The 22,388-nt window shown below is 40.3% G+C and overlaps 1 protein-coding gene across 6 annotated transcripts in view; it reads right to left on the bottom strand.

The window, feature by feature from the left end:
• LOC118364831 (CD276 antigen homolog) overlaps nucleotides 1-20,281 on the bottom strand; it is a 33,653-nt gene extending 13,372 nt beyond the window's left edge. For 2 of the 6 annotated variants that reach the window (XM_052490373.1, XM_052490376.1), the window contains exons 1-7: nucleotides 20,129-20,281; nucleotides 18,214-18,296; nucleotides 17,693-18,022; nucleotides 16,558-16,878; nucleotides 14,933-15,058; nucleotides 13,715-13,768; nucleotides 11,637-11,684 (exon numbers count right to left, since the gene is read on the bottom strand). In XM_052490373.1, coding sequence (XP_052346333.1) covers nucleotides 11,637-11,684; nucleotides 13,715-13,768; nucleotides 14,933-15,058; nucleotides 16,558-16,878; nucleotides 17,693-18,022; nucleotides 18,214-18,286 — 952 coding nt within the window. In that variant the 5' untranslated portion in view covers nucleotides 18,287-18,296; nucleotides 20,129-20,281. Of the gene's footprint in view, nucleotides 1-8,996; nucleotides 11,159-11,636; nucleotides 11,685-13,714; nucleotides 13,769-14,932; nucleotides 15,059-16,557; nucleotides 16,879-17,692; nucleotides 18,023-18,213; nucleotides 18,297-20,128 lie in introns of those variants that run through there. The other 4 variants (XM_052490374.1, XM_052490378.1, XM_052490375.1 and 1 more) reach the window with 3 other exon arrangements.
• Between the last annotated feature and the right edge of the window lie 2,107 nt (nucleotides 20,282-22,388).

Raw genomic sequence — 22,388 nt, 5'->3', positions numbered from 1 at the left:
ATCCAAAATCAAATCAAATGTATTTGTCACATACACATGGTTAGCAGATGTTAATGCGCGTGTAGCGAAATGCTTGTGCTCCTAGTTCCGACAATGCAGTAATAACCAATGAGTAATCTAACCTAATAATTCCACAACTACTACCTTATACAACAAGTGTAAAGGGATAAATAATATGTACATAAATATATATGAATGAGTGATGGTACAGAACGGCATAGGCAAGATGCAGTAGATGGTATCAAATACAGTATATACATATGAGATGAGTAATGTAGGGTATGTAAACAAAGTGGCTAGTGATACATGTATTACATAAAGATGCAGTAGATGATATAGAGTACAGTATATACATATACATATGAGATGAGTAATGTAGGGTATGTAAACATTATATTAAGTAGCATTGTTTTAAGTGGCTAGTGATATATTTTACATCAATTTCCATCAATTCCCATTATTAAAGTGGCTGGAGTTGAGTCAGTGTGTTGGCAGCAGCCACTCAATGTTAGTGGTGGCTGTTTAACAGTCTGATGGCTTTGAGATAGAAGCTGAACAAATGAAATCAGATTGATTATTTTTACAAATATATTCCAGTAGACCTGGATTCAGTCAACCAAAATTCAATGTAATTTCTACTAATTAGAAGTTTGAATATTTTTCTAAAAGATCAAATCCAGAGGAAAATGGTGAGCTATGATTGGTCAAAGTCAGTATCAGGTCATTTCACTTGTTCCAACTTAATTTCCAGCGGATTAATTTTTCAGATTATTTTGATATTTTAAAATAAAATACACAGACTAGAGCTCTTTTCTAATCTAAATATAATCTTCATTTACTTCCAATTGCTAAGAACAATTAGTTTCCGCATCAGATGGATAATTTTTATTTGGAAATTCCCAGCCAGGCAGGTCAGAAAAAATCATTCAAAATGGCTGCCACAGGAAAGAAACACAACTGCAGAGACAGAATGTTCTGGTAAGAAGGTATTATGATGACTGCACTGAATCGTGATAAGAGGGAGCATTAGAGACAGATTGGAGACTATGAGCTCTAATTTGCAACTGGCGCAGGTAGTTACAACTCCACTATCATTATTTCATTATTAACCTAGTAATTTCCTATAGGCTCATCAGATGACAAGTAGACTTGGATAAGCAAACATCGAAGAGCTTCTGGATTCCTGTTGAAACACACATGGAATGTTTCTTCCCCAAACCAAGTCATTCCTTTTCTTTTTTCCAGTTTCAGGGAAGATGTTCAGTCAGATTGAGGAGCATTTTACGGCCTGACCTACTCCACTCCTCAGTGACATGTTGTTCTCTCATTATAAGGCTGACTTTTATTGTGCTCGCACATGATAAAGACGTCGTAAAAAAGGCCTATACTAATAAATGTAGACTTGATTGAGGCTGAAATGTCCTACAATGATCAGGGTCAGGATGAGGGAATTACGAGAGACTGGAATGTTTTGGACTTGACCCTGCTTTTACAAAGGATGACATCACAAACATTGTTCATGTATACCGACCGCGATGGCAGAACGTACCTGTGGAACATACAAACGGGATCTCAAATGATGCCTCCCCTCCTGGACTCCATTGGTGTTGTGCACTGTGCATGAGTAGTTTGTGGAACCACCTGTATGTAGCCTTCATAACTGTCAGTTTACTGGAGAGGCTAAACAGTGTGTCGTCTGTCTTTTTGGCCAGAAGTTCAGCACTGCCTGTGCAGTTTGTGCCAAACTGGTCAAACCACCAGATCAACCCTGTCTGTTGCCCGCCTGTAGAGTTGCAGAAAATGGTCACGTCTGTGTTCCGTTTGATGGAATTCTCAGGACTGGAACTCATGGTTGGTGACTTGTACATAACTGGAAGAGAGAGAGGAAGATAAATGATATTACATACATGTGGGTGCAGTTCGCAACAACGTCAGCAACAGCCTGGCTTTTGGTTATAAGAGTGGTTGTTGTACAGTCTTGCGAAACCCTCTTTCAGAAGGGAAACCAGTTTTAATACATGTTTTCAGAAAAGTGCTGTGTTCAAATTGAATGTTCGCACAACCGTAGTATAGAACCGTGTGTAAAGTTATAGTGATTAGATGGTCTGGTGTTACAGTACAGTAATAACAACCACTATGGTAAAATCTACAGTATAGGAAATGTGGAATGTTAAACCATGCACCTTGTAGTACAGTGTGTACATTGATTAGATTACCTGGTATTACAGTATACCAATGTTCTGCAGTGGTAGAATCTAGAGCATTATGACACCATGTTAACCCTGTATAGAAACATTGATATATAGGGCAGTTACATATCATTTGTAATCAACCACAGACCTTAAAGGCTGCCATCATCAGTAGATTATGAAGAAACAGAATGCCTCAATCAGAATGACCTGAGTGCCAAAGTGACTGTCATCGGACACTTAACAGCAAACAGTCCATTCTCAGGACTGGAACTCATGGTTGGTGATTTGTACATAACTGGAAGAGAGAGAGGAAGATAAATGATATTACACACATGTGGGTGCAGTTCGCAACAACGTCAGCGGGTAAACATCGTTAAGACAGACTTTGCACCTTTTTAACGTCCATCCGAGGGTTATAACTTGGAATGAGATTACTGGAGGAGTGATTTTTAATGAACTGGAAAGACATTTCTTTTATCTCTAACACACGTTCTAATGTAGTCTGTGTACACAAGGCCTATTGTGTAAACACTGCTTGCTCTGGCTCCTGCTGTGCTGTTCAATCACACACACACATGAAAATAGATCTGAACTCCCCCTGAACACATTCCAGAATGAACATCCTTACCAACTTTGTATCGTAACTGTGTGTGTGTGTGTGTGTGTGTGTGTGTGTGTGTGTGTGTGTGTGTGTGTGTGTGTGTGTGTGTGTGTGTGTGTGTGTGTGTGTGTGTGTGTGTGTGTGTGTGCGTGCGTGCGTGTGTGTGTGTGTGTGCGTGCGTGCGTGCGTGCGTGCGTGTGTGCGACAACAACGGAAGTTGAATATAACTTTATTTCAACATGTGGGCATCATAACAGCCTGGCTGAGACACACTTAAAATAAGGTAATGTTGTATTCTATTCTTCTTCTATTGACCTCCAAGAGAGGCTGAATATCTGATCAGTTTTCTCCTTTCATGAACCTGTGTTGAAAGGTGCTTATCTTTTTATAATCACACTTGGTTGAACTGTAGACAGTACAGGACTCACCTGTGACATTGAGGCTGGTTGTAGCTGTATCATCACCACGGTCTGTGGTCACCATGCATTCATACACCCCCTTGTCGGCCATCTTGGTCTTTGTCAACAACAAGGACACATTCATAGTATCCTTGTTCCAGGATGGCTCAGCAAATTTAAATCCAGGTGTTAGGTTAGATGTATCTTTATGGTATTCCAACAAAAGAGTATCAGCTTCCACCCTCTTCCAGGTCACAATCACGATGGTCACGTTCTCAACAGCTTTGACATTACACTGCAGCAATAACTGCTGACCATAAACCCCATGGTATTCTTCTTTACACTCCAGTTTGACAAATGCTGTGAGTAAAATATAATTTCAGTGAAAAAGACGACATAAATACAGAAGATAATTACTGTTATTGGAGTCAGTTGTATCATAATGTGACCAATCTTACTGAACTTTTAGTCAAAAATGATATACAGTTCTCCCGAACCACAAAGTTAACAATCTGCTGAAAACAATACATCTATTTTTGTATTTGTATATAACATTTTCTAACCATTATTAGGGCACAACTTACTCTCAGAGGATTTCCAGCTCTGATACAGGCTAAATAGATCGCAAAAAACAGGAAGGTGGCAGCTGAAGTCATCTTTGGATTCCTGTGTAGGAAGAGTGAAATGTACAATGGCAACACTTGTCACAGTATGCGGTAAGTCTGTAGACTGCGTGAGGTAGGTCTATAGACCGCCTAACACTCACAGAGTGGCTCTGGACTGTCGCATGGGAATAAAGTCATAAAACAGTGGCTAACAGAAACAAATACAGGTCAACTAAAGTAAAGTGCTTGAATAGGTCTTAATTATACTGAACAAAAATATAAACGCAACAATGTGCAACAATTTCTACGATTTTTATTGAGTTACAGTTCACATGACGAAATAAGTCAATTGAAATAAATTCATTAGGCCATAATCTATGGATATCACATGACTGGGAATACAGATGCATCTGTTGGTCAAAGACACCTTTCAAAATAAAGGGGCCTCCCAGTAATTCTGTGCATTCAAATTGCCATCGATAAAATGCAATTGTGTTCATTGTCCACAGCTTATGAATGCCCATACCATAACCCCACCACCACCATTGGAAACTCTGTTCACAACTTTGACTCAGAAAACCGCTTGCCCAAACGACGCAATACACTTGTCTGCAGTTGTGAGGCCGGTTGGACTTACTGACAAATTCCCTAAAAGGAGAAATGCTCACTAACAGGGATGTAATCAAATTTGCTCACAACATTTTCCTGAGATCTTTTATTTCAGCTCATGAGACATGGGGCCAACACTTTACATGTTGCGTTTATGTTTTTGTTCAGTGTAAGTGCATAGTGAATGAGGGCCTTAACACAGGCCATCAGGCAACTGTCCCCTATTAGACTATCTATTTGTCACCTCCCATCTGAATTGTCAACATGCCTGTTTCAACTATTTGTTTGGCAGGCAAATACAATCAAATGTGAACATTATACAAATAGACAAAAGAGCATAACATTTTACATTTTAGTCAGACACTCTTATTCAAAGCGAATTAAGTGTTCATCTTAAGATACACTATGTATATACCAAAGTATGTGAACACCCCTTCAAATTAGTGGATTCGGCTATTTTAGCCACATCCGTTAATGACAGGTGTATAAAATTGAACACAAATCTAGGCCATCTCCATAGACAAACATTGGCAGTAGAATGGCCTTACTGAAGAACCCAGTGACTTTCATCGTGGCACCGTCATAGAATGCCACCTTTCCAACAAGTCAGTTCATCAAATTTCTGCCCTGCTAGAGCTGCCCCGGTCAACTGTGCTGTTATTGTGCTGTTATTGTGCTGTTATGTGCTGTTATTGTGAAGTGGAAACATCTAAGTGCACAAGCTCACAGACTGCGACTGGCGAGTGCTGAAGCGTGTAAAAATCGTCTGTCCTCGGTTGCAACACTCACTACCGAGTTCCAAACTGCCTCTGGAAGCAATGTCAGCACAAGAACTGTTCGTCGGGAGCTTCATGAAATGGGTTTCCATGGCCGAGCAGCCGCACACAAGCCTAAGATCACTATGCGCAATACCAAGTGTCAGCTGGAGTGGTGTGAAGCTTGCTGCCATTGGACTCTGGAGCAGTGGAAACGCATTCTCTGGAGTGATGAATCACGCTTCACCATCTGGCAGTCTGACGGACTAATCTGGGTTTGTCAGATGCCAGGAGAATGCTTCCTGCCTGAATGCATAGAGCACTCTATAAAGTTTGGTGGAGGAGGAATAACGATCTGAGGCTGTTTATCATGGTTCGGACTAGACCTCTTAGTTCCAGTGAAGGGAAATCTTAATGCTACAGCATACAATGAATGACCTTCTAGACGATTCTGTACTTTCAGCATGACAATGCCCCCGTGCACAAAGAGAGGTCCATACAGAAATGGTTTGTTGAGATCGGTGTGGAAGAACTTGACTGGCCTGCACAGAGCCCTGACCTCAACCCCATTGAACGCCTTTGGGATGAATTGGAACGCCGACTGCAAGCCAGACCTAATCGCCCAACATCAGTGACTGACCTCACTAATGCTCTTCTGGCTGAATGGAAGCAAGTCCTTCCCAGAAGAGTGGATGCTGTTATAGCAGCAAAGTGGGGACCAACTCCATATTAATGCCCATGATTTTGGAACGAGATGTTTATCGAGCAGGTGTCCACAAACGTTTGGTAATGTAGTCTAGATAGATGGATCAACCACATATCACAGTCATTGTGAATACATTTTTCCTCAGTGAAGTAGCAATCAGCAAAGTCAGAGCTAGTAAGGGAGGGAAACGTCAATTTTCACACTGAAGGAAACACATTTTATTATTAAGGAAACAAGTGTGTGGGAGATGACAGTACTGTTAAATTCATTCAAGTGGCCACTAAAGCTGTTGGAGTTATTCTCCCCCACAATATCCTCCTTGCTTCTGGAGCCAATGCAGCTGAACAATGCCCAAAGGACTAAACAGCTGCAATGAGAGAATAAGGGATTTCTTCCTCCCTTGTGAGGGCTACTGGAAGGACATTTTACAGGAAGATGCATGAAATAGGCCTATAGATGCAAAAATGCAGGCAATGATCAAGGGACAAAAGGACGTAGGACCCCGCTAACATGGTTGTGGTTTGAGAGAAAAAAACATCCATATAGTATACTTGACATGTGGAGAAATGTTGGATACACAAAATGAAACATTTGCAGGACTCAGAACCTTCACTTTAATGATTGAACATGATTGAACACAGAATCAACCTTGATTGGCTGGGAATAAACAGCTTGCCTTACCTGCTGCTGTGGTCAATTCATTGAATGAGAAGAAGAACAGCAGCAAAGACTTCAGCAGTGACATCACCATCACCACAGCTGCCTGTATACTGCTGTCTGTCTCTGACATCTACTTAGAAAGAAAGGAAATAGGATACATCTGACATCACAGTCCCTCATAGTCAACCACACCTTCATGTATTACTGCAGTCTAATTTAGAATTCTTAATTGAATCAAATTCTATATATGTTATTATAATTTCAATGGTTTATTGTGTTAGTCAAAAAACATGGTGAGTGGAGAGTTCAGATGGATTGCATTGTTATAAAAACACAACGGATCCATCTGTAAGTTCACATTCACATAACTACAGGCATGTTAAAGCATATCAAAGTTACATCATGTTGTGTTCATGTTATTTATCTGTCAAACTCATATCATTTTAATGCGAGGAGAGAAATTCCTCTAGTGGACATGTTGCTTCTGTTCAGTGTCACATGTCTAACTTCAGTTCAATCAATCCAGGGTTGTATTCACAAGGGACAAAATGAAAGCTGAGAGGGAAAGGGACCACCTGAACATACGATATGTTTCCCGTTGTACATTTTTTTTGCTACGTTTTGCTACTGTGTACTAATGTACTGTTGCTGGGCTAAAAAAAATACAGTCTTCAGGTACTGTAACTACTTACAGTGCCTTGCCAAAATATTCACCCCCTTGGCATTTTTCCTATTTTGTTGCCTTACAACCTGAAATTAAAATATATTTGGGGGGGGGGTTGTAATCATTTGATTTAAACAACATGCCTACCACTTTGAAGATGCAAAATATTTTTTTTATGATGAAACAATCAAGAAATACGTTTTTTTTAAACTGAAAACTTGAGCGTGCATAACTATTCACCCCCCAAAGTCAATACTTTGTAGAGCCACCTTTTGCAGCAATTACAGCTGCAAGTCTCTTGAGGTATGTCTATAAGCTTGGCACATCTGGCTACTGGGATTTCTGACCATTCTTCAAGGCAAAACTGCTCCAGCTCCTTCAAGTTGGATGGGTTCCTGCTGGTGTACAGCAATCTTTAAGTCAAACCACAGATTCTCAATTGGATTGAGGTCTGGGCTTTGATTAGGCCATTCCAAGACATTTAAATGTTTCCCCTTAAACCACTCGAGTGTTGCTTTAGCAGTATGCTAAGGGTCATTGTCCTGCTGGAAGGTGAACCTCCGTCCCAGTCTCAAATCTCTGGAAGACTGAAACATGTTTCCATCAAGAATTTCCCTGTAATTTAGCTCCATCCTTCATTCCTTCAATTCTGACCAGTTTCACAGTTTCTGCCGATAAAAAACATCCCCACAACATGATGCTGCCACAACCATGCTTCACTGTGGGTATGGTCTTCTCGGGGTGATGAGAGGTGTTGGGTTTGTGCCAGACATTGCATTTCCTTGAGGGCCAAAAGCTCAATTTCACTCTCATCTGACCAGAGTACCTCCTTCCATATGTTTGGGGAGTCTCCCACATGCATTTCGACAAACACCAAACGTGTTTGCTTATTTTTTTTCTTTAAGCAATGGCTTTTTTTCTGGCCACTCTTCTTTAAAGCCCAGCTCTGTGGAGTGTATGACTTAGTGGTCCTATGGACAGATACGCCAATCTCCGCTGTGGAGCTTTGCAGCTCCTTCAGGGTTGTCTTTGGTATCTTTGTTGCCTCTCTGATGAATGCTCTACTTGCCTGGTCTGTGGGTTTTGGTGGGCGGCCCTCTCTTGGCAGGTTTGTTGTGGTACCATAGTCTTTCAATTTTTTAATAATGGATTTAATGGTGCTCTGTGGGATGTTCAAAATTTGATATTTTTCTATAACCCAACCCTGATCTGTACTTCCACACAACTTTGTCCCTGACCTGTTTGGAGAGCTCCTTGGTCTTCACGGTGCCGCTTGCTTAGTGGTGTTGCAGACTCTGGGGCCTTTCAGAACAGGTGTATATATACTGAGATCCTGTGACAGATCATGTGATGCTTAGATTGCACACAGGTGGACTTAATTTAATTAATTATGTGACTTCTGAAGGTAATTGGTTGCACCAGATCATATTTCGTGGCTTCATAGCAAAGGGAGGAATACATACAGTATGCACGCACCACTTTCCCCCCCCCCCAAAAAAAATATTTTTTAAACAAGTTATTTTTTTAATTTCACTTCACCAATTTGGACTATTTTGTGTATGTAAATGACATGAAATCCAAATCAAATCCATTTAAATTACAGGTTGTAATGTAACAAAATAGGAAAAACACCAAAGTGGGGAAACTTTTGCAAGGTACTGTATATAAAACATCATTCTGAAGAAGAAAAAAACATTTCCTTTGTGCAGTAAATATATACATTTTCCTCACAATGTGTTTACTGCTTTTGCTTCCTTAAAACGTATTAAAACAGTTTAGATCTTAGAAAAGCAGATGAGCCACCCCATCAATAATGTTTTTTTATTTGTTTAAAGATGGTAGTATTTAAAAACAACAAGTGAAAGTATTTACAAAACGTTCAGTGTGACACATTTCTCACTGTCCTATATTTAATGAACAGTATCAAGGTGCAGGATCTGAACAGGAATTTTACAGTGCAAAATATACCCGGACATAATATACAATAGATTATTTACATGTTATCTCTGGACAAAGTAAAAAAACCTTTAATCTCAATGATTTATTCATAACAAACAAAGTCACATATAAAAACATACCAAATGTAGCAATAACAAAGTCTGTTATATGGGGTTAGATGCAGAGCAGGCCTCAAGCAGGTAAAAAAAAAAAACGTATTAACAAATCACTTGATAATCACTTCATATATAGACAGGATTCCTCTCATCTTGACCTCTTACACTACGAAATAACATGTCTTGTTTTTTGTTTGAATTGGGAAATAATCATAACTTGACGCACAAACATCTCAAGCCACCAATAGTAGATCAGAGCCAAAATCAACAACAACACAAATAGATCAAAGTCCAGCCTTCTGTGGAAGAGCCCTGACTAGGTCCATGCTGACTGGCATAGAAATAGGTTCATCATATCTGTATCTACAGTGACAACTGCCAAGTGTCCACTTAAGTAAGAAGGGACGGACACTGTCGAGGAGTTGGAAGGAATTGTGGGAGGTGTAGTCTTGTTGTGGACAGCGTTCACCTCAAGTTGCCACAATACGACAACAGATTTCTCAAGTCCATTTGCAATGCCATCAACAGCCACATGACAGCAGTAAAACATCATGGGAACTAAAACAATCATTATGTAAATAGAAGACAATTGCTGCCCCACAAAACGTTTTCTAAATGTTTTTCCACATTTTTCCTAATCAACCACCAGGTGAAAAAAAGGAAGTACAAATCAAAAGAAACTGCTGCGGCAGAACTGTTGAAGCAACAGGCTGGCTGTTGGTAACAAGGTTGGGTTAATGTTACAATACGTTCCAGAGGTGACACAAAGTCAAGTCAAAGGTTGAATTCAAAATGGCTCCCTAATTTCTTCTAGTCAAAAGTGATGTACTATTTATATTTAGCCTAGCATTTCTTCACGTACACATTGGAGCAGAATCAAAGTAGAGTATCTACCAGAACCGTCTTTTCAGAGGCCAAACCAGTTTACTTCATATTTTTTGGAAAAGTGCTTTGTACACGCATAAACAAACAACACAGCAACATTGTCAGTCACCTCCTCATGTTTGACTGGAACAGAATCATTTCAAACCTTGATTACATTTCTATATGGGGGGGTTAAAACCAATTTGGCCCGAGGACCGCCAGTTGGGGAACCCTGCTGTACAGAACCAATCATGTTAGGCTTTTAAACATAGACTGTTAAAGTCATCAACCACAGTGTTTAAGGGCTAGTATCTATATAAATATAGACCTGAATTTTCCACCAGCAGATGGCGCAAGACAAGAAGGAAGGAGTAAGAGAAAGTCCACAAACAAATCCTCTGTGGTTGGAGCAACAGCCTGGCTTTTGGTTATAAGAGTGGTTGTTGTACAGTCTTGCGAAACCCTCTTTCAGAAGGGAAACCAGTTTTACTACATGTTTTCAGAAAAGTGCTGTGTTCAAATCGAATGTTCGCACAACCTTAGTATAGAACCATGTGTTAAGTTATAGTGATTTGATGGTCTGGTGTTACAGTATAGTAATAACAACCACTATGGTAAAATCTACAGTATAGGAAATGTGGAATGTTAAACCATGCACCTTGTAGTACAGTGTGTACATTGATTAGATTACCTGGTATTACAGCATACCAATGTTCTGCAGTGGTAGAATCTAGAGCATTATGACACCATGGCAACCCTGTATAGAAACATTGATATATAGGGCAGTTACATATCATTTGTAATCAACCACAGACCTTAAAGGCTGCCATCATCAGTAGATTATGAAGAAACAGATGCCTCAATCAGAATGACCTGAGTGCCAAAGTGACTGTCATCGGACACTTAACAGGAAACAGTCCATCAAAAGACAGTGATGGTGACAAGCCCCTTATTGATCGTCAAGGAAACAGTCCCTTCCAGAGACTGCCCGTTAACGAATAATTTACTAGAGACTGTCACGCTGGTCCTGTGGACTGTCACTGTTTAGACCTGGACGGAGGGAGGGAGGGAGGGAGGGAGGGAGGGAGGGAGGGAGGGAGGGAGGGAGGGGAGGGAGGGAGGGAGGGAGGGAGGGAGGGAGGGAGGGAGGGAGGGAGGGAGGGAGGGAGGGAGAGAAAGACAGTGAAAGAGAGTGAAAGAAAAAGAGAACCGATAAACAGACAGAAGGTGAGAGAGAGAGAGAGAGAGAGAGAGAGAGAGAGAGAGAGAGAATAATGTTACACAATAATAGAAAGTAAAAACAAGTGAGACTTTTCACTAATCATTACAAGGAGCACAAGCAGCATGTAAACTACAAGATAACCACAATTTTAACTACAGGACAATCAATCATTTAAAAAATAATGTCCCCTAAGAAACCTTGATTCAGAATAGAAAATACAATGTATTTTAGACAGATCTATTCATTTTACATGTACAATATAAATATAGATATATTATTTGTAGATTGAACACATGGACACAGTACCTTCTGCCTCAACATCTCCATCATGCCTGGTATCTGGTTGGTGGTCACCTAAAAAAGAAAAAGGCTTAAGTCAGAATATGATCTGTGACATGTTGTGGAGGAATGTCATCTAACATTTAAATCTCCAGAGGAACATTGCCTCCTTCATAGTTCAGTGAAATTAAGAATCGGGCGGAAAGAGAAAATTTAGTCAAGATAGCAAATCTTCCCTCACAGTGCAGATAGGCCCATATTTCACCCAGCATTACATAATAGTATGACCCAAATACATAATCTCCCTTCACCACAGCCATGCAGCTAAACTAACAAAATGAGTACAGGGGAGAGTCAATTGTTAAGATTTCCCCATTGAAACAATGCAAAATTGTCGCTAACTGGTTTGGTAAACAATTAGTAATCACCCGGACTCCATTTTCTACTCCACTTGTGACGGATGAAACACTTCCCTTTGACCTACATTCAATCACCATAATAGTCATGTTTAATAGGAAAGCTAAGACCGATACTGTATGTACAGCATATCAGATATTACACAGGGACAGATACCCGGACGGACTGGGACAAGAAACCAGGCCCATTCCTGGACAGATACTGTATGTACAGCATATCAGATATTACACAGGGACAGATACCCGGACGGACTGGGACAAGAAACCAGGCCCATTCCTGGACAGATACTGTATGTACAGCATATCAGATATTACACAGGGACAGATACCCGGACGGACTGGGACAAGAAACCAGGCCCATTCCTGGACAGATACTGTATGTACAGCATATCAGATATTACACAGGGACAGATACCCGGACGGTCTGGGACAAGAAACCAGGCCCATTCCTGGACAGATACTGTATGTACAGCATATCAGATATTACACAGGGACAGATACCCGGACGGTCTGGGACAAGAAACCAGGCCCATTCCTGGACAGATACTGTATGTACAGCATATCAGATATTACACAGGGACAGATACCCGGACGGTCTGGGACAAGAAACCAGGCCCATTCCTGGACAGATACTGTATGTACAGCATATCAGATATTACACAGGGACAGATACAGGGACGGACTGGGACAAGAAACCAGGCCCATTCCTGGACAGATACTGTATGTACAGCATATCAGATATTACACAGGGACAGATACCCGGACGGTCTGGGACAAGAAACCAGGCCCATTCCTGGACAGATACTGTATGTACAGCATATCAGATATTACACAGGGACAGATACAGGGACGGACTGGGACAAGAAACCAGGCCCATTCCTGGACAGATACTGTATGTACAGCATATCAGATATTACACAGGGACAGATACCGGGACGGACTGGGACAAGAAACCAGGCCCATTCCTGGACAGATACTGTATGTACAGCATATCAGATATTACACAGGGACAGATACCGGGACGGACTGGGACAAGAAACCAGGCCCATTCCTGCCCTGTACTTATAGGACAGGTATCATATGTACAGCATATCAGACATAAGGGCGCAATGTAAACAAAGTATCTCCCTCTGAATCAACACTAAAGAGGAACTGATGGAGGATGTGGTTAGTAAGGAGATTTGGAAGGGTGAGAACAGACAGACATGTGTTCCGGGTGAGTGGCCACAGTTTCACAGTTTTACTGTCCAAGGCTGAGTGGCGAGTTTCACAAACCAAAATCATGTGAATGCTAGCCTGGTCAAATATCTGTTTATACTACTCTTGCCAACTCCATAGCTCATTGTCAAGACAAAAATGTTAGGCATGACAATGAGTGACAAGGATTTGGCATGATAGCCCAAACAGTCTGGCACTCAGGCTATGTGAATGCATTATGGAGTGTTGTTATAATTTATAACAGTTATAAAAGTATTGTAAAAAGTTCTAATTTATAACAGTTGTAAAAGTATAAAACAAAAATATTAAACATCATTCCAAATATGATGCTGGTCATTATAAAGTATATGTATTACTTTTACAGGGAATTCTGTGAACTGTCTAGGAAAAATGGGAAACCATAAATCTAAAGTGACAAATAAATAAAAAATATTCAATATTTCAATAAATACTGAATATCGAAGGACATACTCATTAACGGAAAGGTGGACTGCCTTCGAGCTCCTCTCAAAAATGACACAAAACCTAAATGAAATAAAAAAAGATAATCTTTAAACCAAAAGTAATGTTGATGAACAATAAATAGCCTACTAGTGTAGTTAATGCTTAATCCATGAATAGTATTATTATAATATTTAACACTGAGTATACAAAACATCAAGGACACCTGCTCTTTCCATGACATAGACTGACCAGGTGAATCCAGGTGAAAGCTATAATCCCTTATTGATGTCACCTGTTAAATCCACTTCAACCAGTGTAGATGAAGGGGAGGACACACGTTTTAAGAAGGGTTTAAGCCTTGATACAATTGAGACATGGATTGTGTATGTGTGCCATTCAGAGGGTGGATGGGCAAGACAAAAGATTTAAGTGCCTTTGAACGGGGTATGGTAGTAGGTCCCAGGCGCAATTGTAGAACTGCAACACTACTGGGTTTTTCTACGCTCAACAGTTTCCTGTGTGTATCAAGAACGGTTCCCCACCCGAAGGACAACCAGCCAACTTGACACAACTGTGGGAAGCATTGGAGTCTAAATGGGCCAGCATCCTTGTGGAACGCTATCGACACCTTGTAGAGTTCATCCCCTGACAAATTGAGGATGTTCTGAGTGCAAAAGGGGTTTGCAACTTAATAATAGGAAGGTGTTCCTAATGTCAGGTATACTCAGTGTATATTATAATAGTAATATGGATTGGATTAAGTATTAACTATACTGCTATTCGTGGTTAATAGCATGCCACAACATGCCACTGATTTGACTACTCTAAATGATTGGCTGAGTTACCAGATAACATTACAGGTTGTGTAATACCCCATGCAAAGAAAATCTGGATGGCTGCCAGAGCATGTAGGCTTGGCAGAGGCAGGACCACTGTACAGGGCCACTGTATTATTGATTATGTTTCGTTGATTCCATGTGTAACTCTGTGTTGTTGTATGTGTCTAATTGCTACGCTTTATCTTGGCCAGGTCGCAGTTGTAAATGAGAACTTGTTCTCAACTAGCCTACCTGGTTAAATAAAGGTGAAATAAATAAACAGGTTAATCTAGCACTAAGCTAGCATGAAAAACATATACATGATCAGATACATGATCAAAGCTCCATGTAATGATATTTGTTCATGGAGTTATACACAGACAACAGTCTCTACTGTATGAGTATGTATGACAATTCATGTACTTACGTTGGGCGGAGCGCCTCTTAAATATCAGCAGCGCAGCAAGGAGTCCAATGACCAGAGATCCTATGACTACAACCGGGGCGAGCCAGTGGGTGGTGGAATCAGAATCCATATGGTCAGCGTTTATTTCTGGACATACAAAATGGACATAAATTGGGAGTTACAAAATAAATAGGCAATTCATATGAAGTCAAGAGAAAAAGGTTAGTTGTGCTTGGGTCAAAGTCAGTGTCAGGGCGTTTCACACACACAGACTTGAGCTCTGTTCAAATCTGCATGCGTCTTAATAACCTTTTACTGCAGTGGGCTAAAGCAAGGTCACACAGAGAGATTGTTAGTCTAAAACAAATCTTGAAGACTGAAATTCAACAAAACCTTTTGACATAGAAACACCGGATTTGTTAAAAATATATATATATTTTTAAATCTTTATTGGTTTTGAAATTCTGAAAAATATTCATAATCATTTCACCCATGAGGCCAAAGAGGGCACTTTTGGTCAATGACAGCAGGAAAGGGCTACTTTACTTCTCATTGCTAAGAAAAATTAGTTTTGGCATTAGATGGATCCTTTGTCTTGAAAAATCCCCAGCCAGGCTAAAAAACAACAGCTGGAGGACCGCAGAGCAGAAAGAATATTCAAAATGGCTGCCAGAGACTATGAGCTCTAATTTGCAACTGGTGCAGGTAGTTACAACTCCACTATCATTACTTCCCTCTCTATAGACCTATTGGATCAGATCAACCTAGTAATTTCCTATAGGCTCATCAGATGACAAGTAGACTGGGTTAAGCAAACATCGAAGAGCTTCTGGATTCCTCTTGAAACACGCATGAATAGAGCTTGCCGACTTGTAATCCTAAAACCCGCAAAGTAGTTATTCGTGGTTCGTTCCTATGGCGAAAATTCATGGGGGAAAAATACGGTTTTGAGATAAACACCGAAAATAAGGTCTGAGGTTAACACAGGTTTAGGAGATCTTATACATTTTGTTCTATGAGATAATATCAGTCAGGTTAACATGACCTTTATGAATTATGAAGCCTTTATGTGCTTTATTAAATGACATAAAGGCTTCAAAATTCACAAAAAGTTATGTTAACTGACGAAGATTTATCTCGTAGAACTAAACGTTTAAAATCTCCTAAGCCTACATTTACCACAGACCTTATTTTTGGCCTTTACCAAAAACCCTAGAGAAACTAATTTTCCCCATAGGCTTTGTCCAACAAACCATTGGGGGAGTTAGTGCCTACAAAAATATTCCATTACTATCGTTATCTGTTGTTTCTTCCCCAAACCAAGTCATTCCTTTTCTTTTTTCCAGTTTCCAGGAAGATGTTCAGTCAGATTGAGGAGCATTTTACGGCCTGACCTACTCCACTCCTCAGTGACATGTTGTTCTCTCATTATAAGGCTGACTTTTATTGTGCTCGCACATGATAAAGACGTCGTAAAAAAGGCCTATACTAATAAATGTAGACTTGATTGAGGCTGAAATGTCCTACAATTATCAGGGTCAGGGAATTACGAGAGACTGGCATGTTTTGGACTTGACTTGGCTTTTACAAAGGGTGACATCACCAACATATTCATGCCCATAGGTAGCAGCCATGGCAGCACGTACCTGAGACTTGCGGAGCTAACTGGATCACAAATGATGCCATCCCCTCCTCGGCACCATTGCTATTGAGCACTTTGCACGTGTAGTTTGAGTAACTGGATGTAGCCTTCTGCACTGTGAATTTACTGGAGAGGCTAAACAGTCCATCGTCAGTCTCTTTGGCCACCAGTTCAGCCCTGTGCGTCCAATTGTAGCCATCCTGGTCAAACCACCAGATCAACCCTGTCTGTTGCCCGCCTGTAGAGTTGCAGAAAATGGTCACATCTGTGTTCTCTTTGATGTTGGTCTCAGGGATGGAGCTCATGGTTGGAATGATGTACTTAGCTGGAAGAGAGAGAGAAATATATCATACATGTGGGTGATATTTGCTACACCAGTAGTTATACAACGTCAGCGGGTAAACATCGTTAAGACAGACTTTGCACCTCTTCAACGTCCATCCGAGGGTTATAACTTGGAATGAGATTACTGGAGGAGTGATTTTTAATGAACTGGAAAGACATTTCTTTTATCTCTAACACACGTTCTAATGTAGTCTGTGTACACTAGGCCTATTGTGTAAACACTGATTGCATGTCGTGGGTAGAATGACATTATGGAGGCTAGTTGTGGACATTCCCACTGGTACTACTCTGTGCCATTTGAGCACTGTCATTCTGAAACAGAAAGTATCTCTGGCTCCTGCTGTGCTGTACTGTCCAATCACACACACACAAAAATAGATCTGAACTCCCCCTGAACATATTCCAGAATGAACATCCTTTCCAAACAACAACTTTGTTTTTTCCTCCGCAGGCTGTGTGTGTGTGTGTGTGTGTGTGTGTGTGTGTGTGTGTGTGTGTGTGTGTGTGTGTGTGTGTGTGTGTGTGTGTGTGTGTGTGTGTGTGTGTGTGTGTGTGACAACAACGCAAGTTGAATAGAACTTAATTTCAACACATTTCGGCATATCGGCATCGTAACATCCTGATGAAGGCCATGAGCTGAGACACATTTAAAAAGCTGTTGTATTCTATTCTTATATTGACCTCCAAGAGAGGCTGAATATCTGTTTAGTTTTCTCCTTTCATGAACCTGTGTTGAAAGGTGCTTATCTTTTTATAATCACACTTGGTTGAACTGTAGACAGTACAGGACTAACCTGTGACATTGAGGCTGGTTGTAGCTGTATCATCACCACGGTCTGTGGTCACCATGCATTCATACACCCCCTTGTCGGCCATCTTGGTCTTTGTCAACAACAAGGACACATTCATATTATCCTTGTTCCAGGATGGCTCAGCAAATTTAAATCCAGGGGTTGGGTGAAATTCATCTTGATTGTATTCCAACAAAAGAGTATCAGCTTCCACCCTCTTCCAGGTCACAATCACGATGGTCACGTTCTCAACAGCTTTGACATTACACTGCAGCAATGACTGCTGACCATAAATCCCATGGTATTCTTCATTACACTCCAGTTTGATAAATTCTGTGAGTAAAATATCATGACAGAGACAAATTGACAATAATACAAGACAGAATTACTGGTATAGTAATCAGTTTTATCATAATGTGACCAATCTTATCGAACTTTTAGTTAACAATCAGCTGAAAAGAATAAATACATTTTTGTATATAACATTCTATAACCATTATTATGGCATTCATGGCACAACTTACTCTCAGAGGAATTTCCAGCTCTGATACAGGCTAAATGGATCGCAAAAAACAGGAAGGTGGTAGATAAGGTCATCTTTGAATTCCTGAGTGGGAAGAGAGAAATGTACAATGACAACACTTGTCACAGCAGTATGAGGTGTTAGGTTTGAATTCTCAGAGTAACTGAACTCGACCCCCTTCATCACTAATCCACGACTCTCCCCCCTTATTAATGTCTGCCACATATGATTGTTTTCTCTACACTCAGTACATTCCCAGCTTCATTGCACCCACCATACACCTTCCTCCTACAGATAACCATTACCTTCTGGTGTAGACCCTCTAAACCTAAGCCTCAATATTTCAATAGGATACCTGATAATTAACCCTATCCCAAGTTCAGGAGTTAGAACCCAGAGTCCATCAGAGGTAAGTCTATAGACTGCCTCTCACTCACAAAGTGCCTCTGGACTGTTCTCCGAAAAAAAAAAAAAAAAAAACAGTGGCTAACAGAAACAAATCCAATTTGACTAAAAGTAAAGTGCTGAATAGGTCTTAACTAAGTACATTGTGAATGAAGGCCTAACATAAGCAACACCGTCCACTGTCCCCTATTTAGGTATCTACTGGTCACCTCCCATCTGGACTGTCAACATGTCTGTTTCAACTATTTCTTTGACCGAGAAATGCAACAAAATGTGAACATTATACAAATAGACAAAAGAGCATAACACTCACTGAAGAAAACACATTCTATTATTAAGGAAACAAGTGTGTGGGAGATGACAGTACTGTTAAATTCATTCAAGTGGCCACTAAAGCTGTTGGAGTTATTCTCCCCCATAAAATCCTCAGTGTTTCGAGAGCCAATGCAGCTACACAATGCCCAAAGGACTAAACAGCTGCAATGGGAGAATTAAGGGCGTTTTTTGGGCTCCCTAGTGAGGGCTTCTGGAGGGACCTTTAATTGAAAGATGCATGAAATAGGCCTACAGATGCAAAAATGTATGCAATAATCAAGGGACAAATGTGCAATACCCCCCTCTTCAATTTGTTATTTAGTACACTAGTTGTCGTAGAATCCCATTACACTTCACTTTAGGGGAAGTAAATGAGAAGGAAGTTCTGCCAGTACAATTTAGCCCATGAACTTAGCACTTATCTTGATTGTGGTTTGAAGCCAAAAACAAACAAACACTTCCATATAGTATACATGTAGAGAAAGCTCCAAAATGTCTGATAAACAAAATTAAACATAACCTGCTTGGAAATTCAGCACTCAGACCTTTCACTGGGCAAATATACATAGTTTTGCGATGCAAATAGACACCCACTGGCAGTGGGCACACACTGGTTGAAACAACGTTGTTTCCACGTAATTTAAATGAAATTATGTTGAACCAACATTGACGTTGAAGTCTGAGTCTTTTCGGGGTGCCGGCTCATTTGGCTCTGTTCACTTAAAAGATAAGGCTCATTGGGTTCCCAAACGGTTCTTCTCTCAAAATGTTTAAAAATTATACATATAACCATGAAAGAAAATGCTAATCTTCAACGTAAAGCTCAAATTAAATCTATCATTTTTTCAGATCGTGAAATGCGCGTTCAGAAAAATGTTACCTGGCCAATGGAATATTACGTTTTTTTTTAACACACAGCAAACATGAGCATGGACCAGATTCACACGCTCTCCCCTTTATTTATTGTTTCTGCAGTGAGGATTCACCCTCTTTAGATAATTATTTTCTAACTCATCTGCATTAAATTTGAGCTCAAAAATCAATAATAGCAGTATGCAAATCATGGAGCCAAATGGCCGGATCTTTTTTTTAATCGGTAGACGCACACTTGTAAAGCAATATGGTCAACAATTAATCAACTTGAAATAATATAAAGAGAAGCTAGGCTAGAGACACGGAAAACGTTACAATCTTACCGCACAAATGCTTCAGGTTGTTACAGTGTGGAAGGTTAGAGTGAATCTGATTTAAAGTTTACACTACTGACAGGCTGTCTAAACTTTCGGTTTCGATTTGACGCATTGGTCGTTTTATGGTCACACGCCTCTCAACAGCGGCAAGGTGACGGTTCAGGAGAGGGTTGGTCCTTATACCTTAGTGAATTTATATAAAATATCCTAAATAACAAATGATTAAACATTCAAACAAAGGTCTGTTTTAGACATTTTAATAATTTGTCAAATGTACAGGACCACTTAGGGTTAAGTGCTCAAGAGATGTTAGACCCAGTTGGCTCAGGATTTCGAACCAGCAACCTTTCGGTTACTAGCCCAACGCGCTTAACCACTTGGCTACCTGCCTAGACCCAGTTCCTTTGCTTTTCTCATGTGAAAATAAATGTGCCCTACAAGTTATCGTTTGCTTGTGCATATATGCCTCCGCACATGCAGGACTTCTACTTTGACACGAAGAAAGCAGAGAGGAGGTAGGTCTATCAGGCAAGGGGATAGCATAGTCACGTCGGGACTAGGGGACCTCATGGACGAGCAGAACTCATGGACCGGGGGGGCCTTCAATTATTTAATTGAACAAATGGCGGATGGACAGCATTAAATTAACTTTGTCATCATTGGACCGATGGGTGATTGTGTAGCCCTACAGTTGGAGAATACTGTTCTAGAGGCAATTCATCCAAACACTGTTTGACTTTTGAATTTTCTGTAAAGGTCAGAAATGTAGTGTGTTAACATTGGTGTTTCAAGTGCAGGATCTGCATAAACTTGGTTATAAAACCCATCCTCCTAATTGGGAAGGAGACCGGAAAGGGTATTGAGCAGCCTTGGGTCCAGATCAAGTGGGCCTACACAAATACGTTTTTTTTACGCAAATCATGCTTGTAAAAAAAGTACAATTATTTGTAAAGGACTATAGGTTGATGATTTACTGGTATGTGGATAAGTCATTTAAACTACATTTTATTAAACAATTTTTAAAAAATGAAAGTGGTTGCCTTAGTCACTCAGTCATGTATTGTAATTAATGTATCGGTTTCTGTGATGAAATGAACATTTCTTCAACATTGAATATCACTGTCACAGCTTGTCACATGTCTGAGAGAGACTTACATGGTTATCAAAATGTCACGCCAGGGTAAACCTACACGAAACACAGCCCTTATTTTAAGTGTTTCTAAAAATCCACTGTGGGAAAAAGGATTTGTGGAAAACGATTGGAACCATTTCCCTTCTTGACCGCTAGGTTTTATGGACACCTCCACTGTTGGGCTCTATGGGGCTGAATGGCACAACGAAACAACAAGACGCCACGCTCTCCAACGTGTCCATCATAGAGCGGGCTACAGAAGAAACATCAAAGAAGATCGATAATCTGTCATAAACTGTCAATCAACTACACAAAACTGCGAGCGAGAACAAGGAAAAGATAACGTTCCTAGAGAATAAGCTGAAGAAAATGCAATCCAAAAATAATGATCTGTGTGAGAATGTAGCTGAACTTCAAAGGAACTCTCGCAGGTGGAATCTGAAAATCCAAGGTGTAAAAGAGGTAGAGGGAGAGGATATTAGAGAATTAGTCATTAATATCCCGGGAAAAGTGGCTCCGTGCATCAAAGACAGCCTAAGAGACGTGATTGATGTGGTACATCGACTGGCGAAACGAAGATCTGATGGACCCCCTCGCAATATCATCTTGCGCTTAACTATGCACCATTATGTTGGAAAGCACAATGGGGAGATTTGGCCTATTTCAGTCATGGATCAAATCATTCTGCTGGTGTTTTGACACTTATTCACAAGTTTAAAGGTGACATTCTAGAATCCACATCTTCACAAGACGGCAGATGGGTCATAGTAACTGTTAAACTTGACAATGCTATTTTCATCATCTGTAATGTATACGGACATAACTCACATGCTCCTAATAAGACCCTTTTTACCCAATTTACCAGGAAAGTACAGGATTTACGCAACAAATACTCAGAGGCCTTTCTAATTATTTCAAGGGATTTGAATGAAACACCTGATGCATCTGCTGATCGTTTTCTTCCAAGAACGAGTCAAAACCCTCAAAATAGTAACATTATCATTACATTATGCATGGATCTCTGTGTTGAGGATGCCTGGCGTTATTTCAATCCGGATGCAAAGGGTTATATCTGGACCAACAAAACTATGTCACATAAATCTAGAATAGATTTATTCCTAATTTCCCCTTTTT

This window comes from Oncorhynchus keta, chromosome 32 (assembly GCF_023373465.1).
Source record: "Oncorhynchus keta strain PuntledgeMale-10-30-2019 chromosome 32, Oket_V2, whole genome shotgun sequence".
Classification (NCBI taxonomy): domain Eukaryota; kingdom Metazoa; phylum Chordata; class Actinopteri; order Salmoniformes; family Salmonidae; genus Oncorhynchus; species Oncorhynchus keta.
Note: the sequence above shows the minus strand (reverse complement) of the source record. Positions and strands in the feature narration are given on the sequence as shown.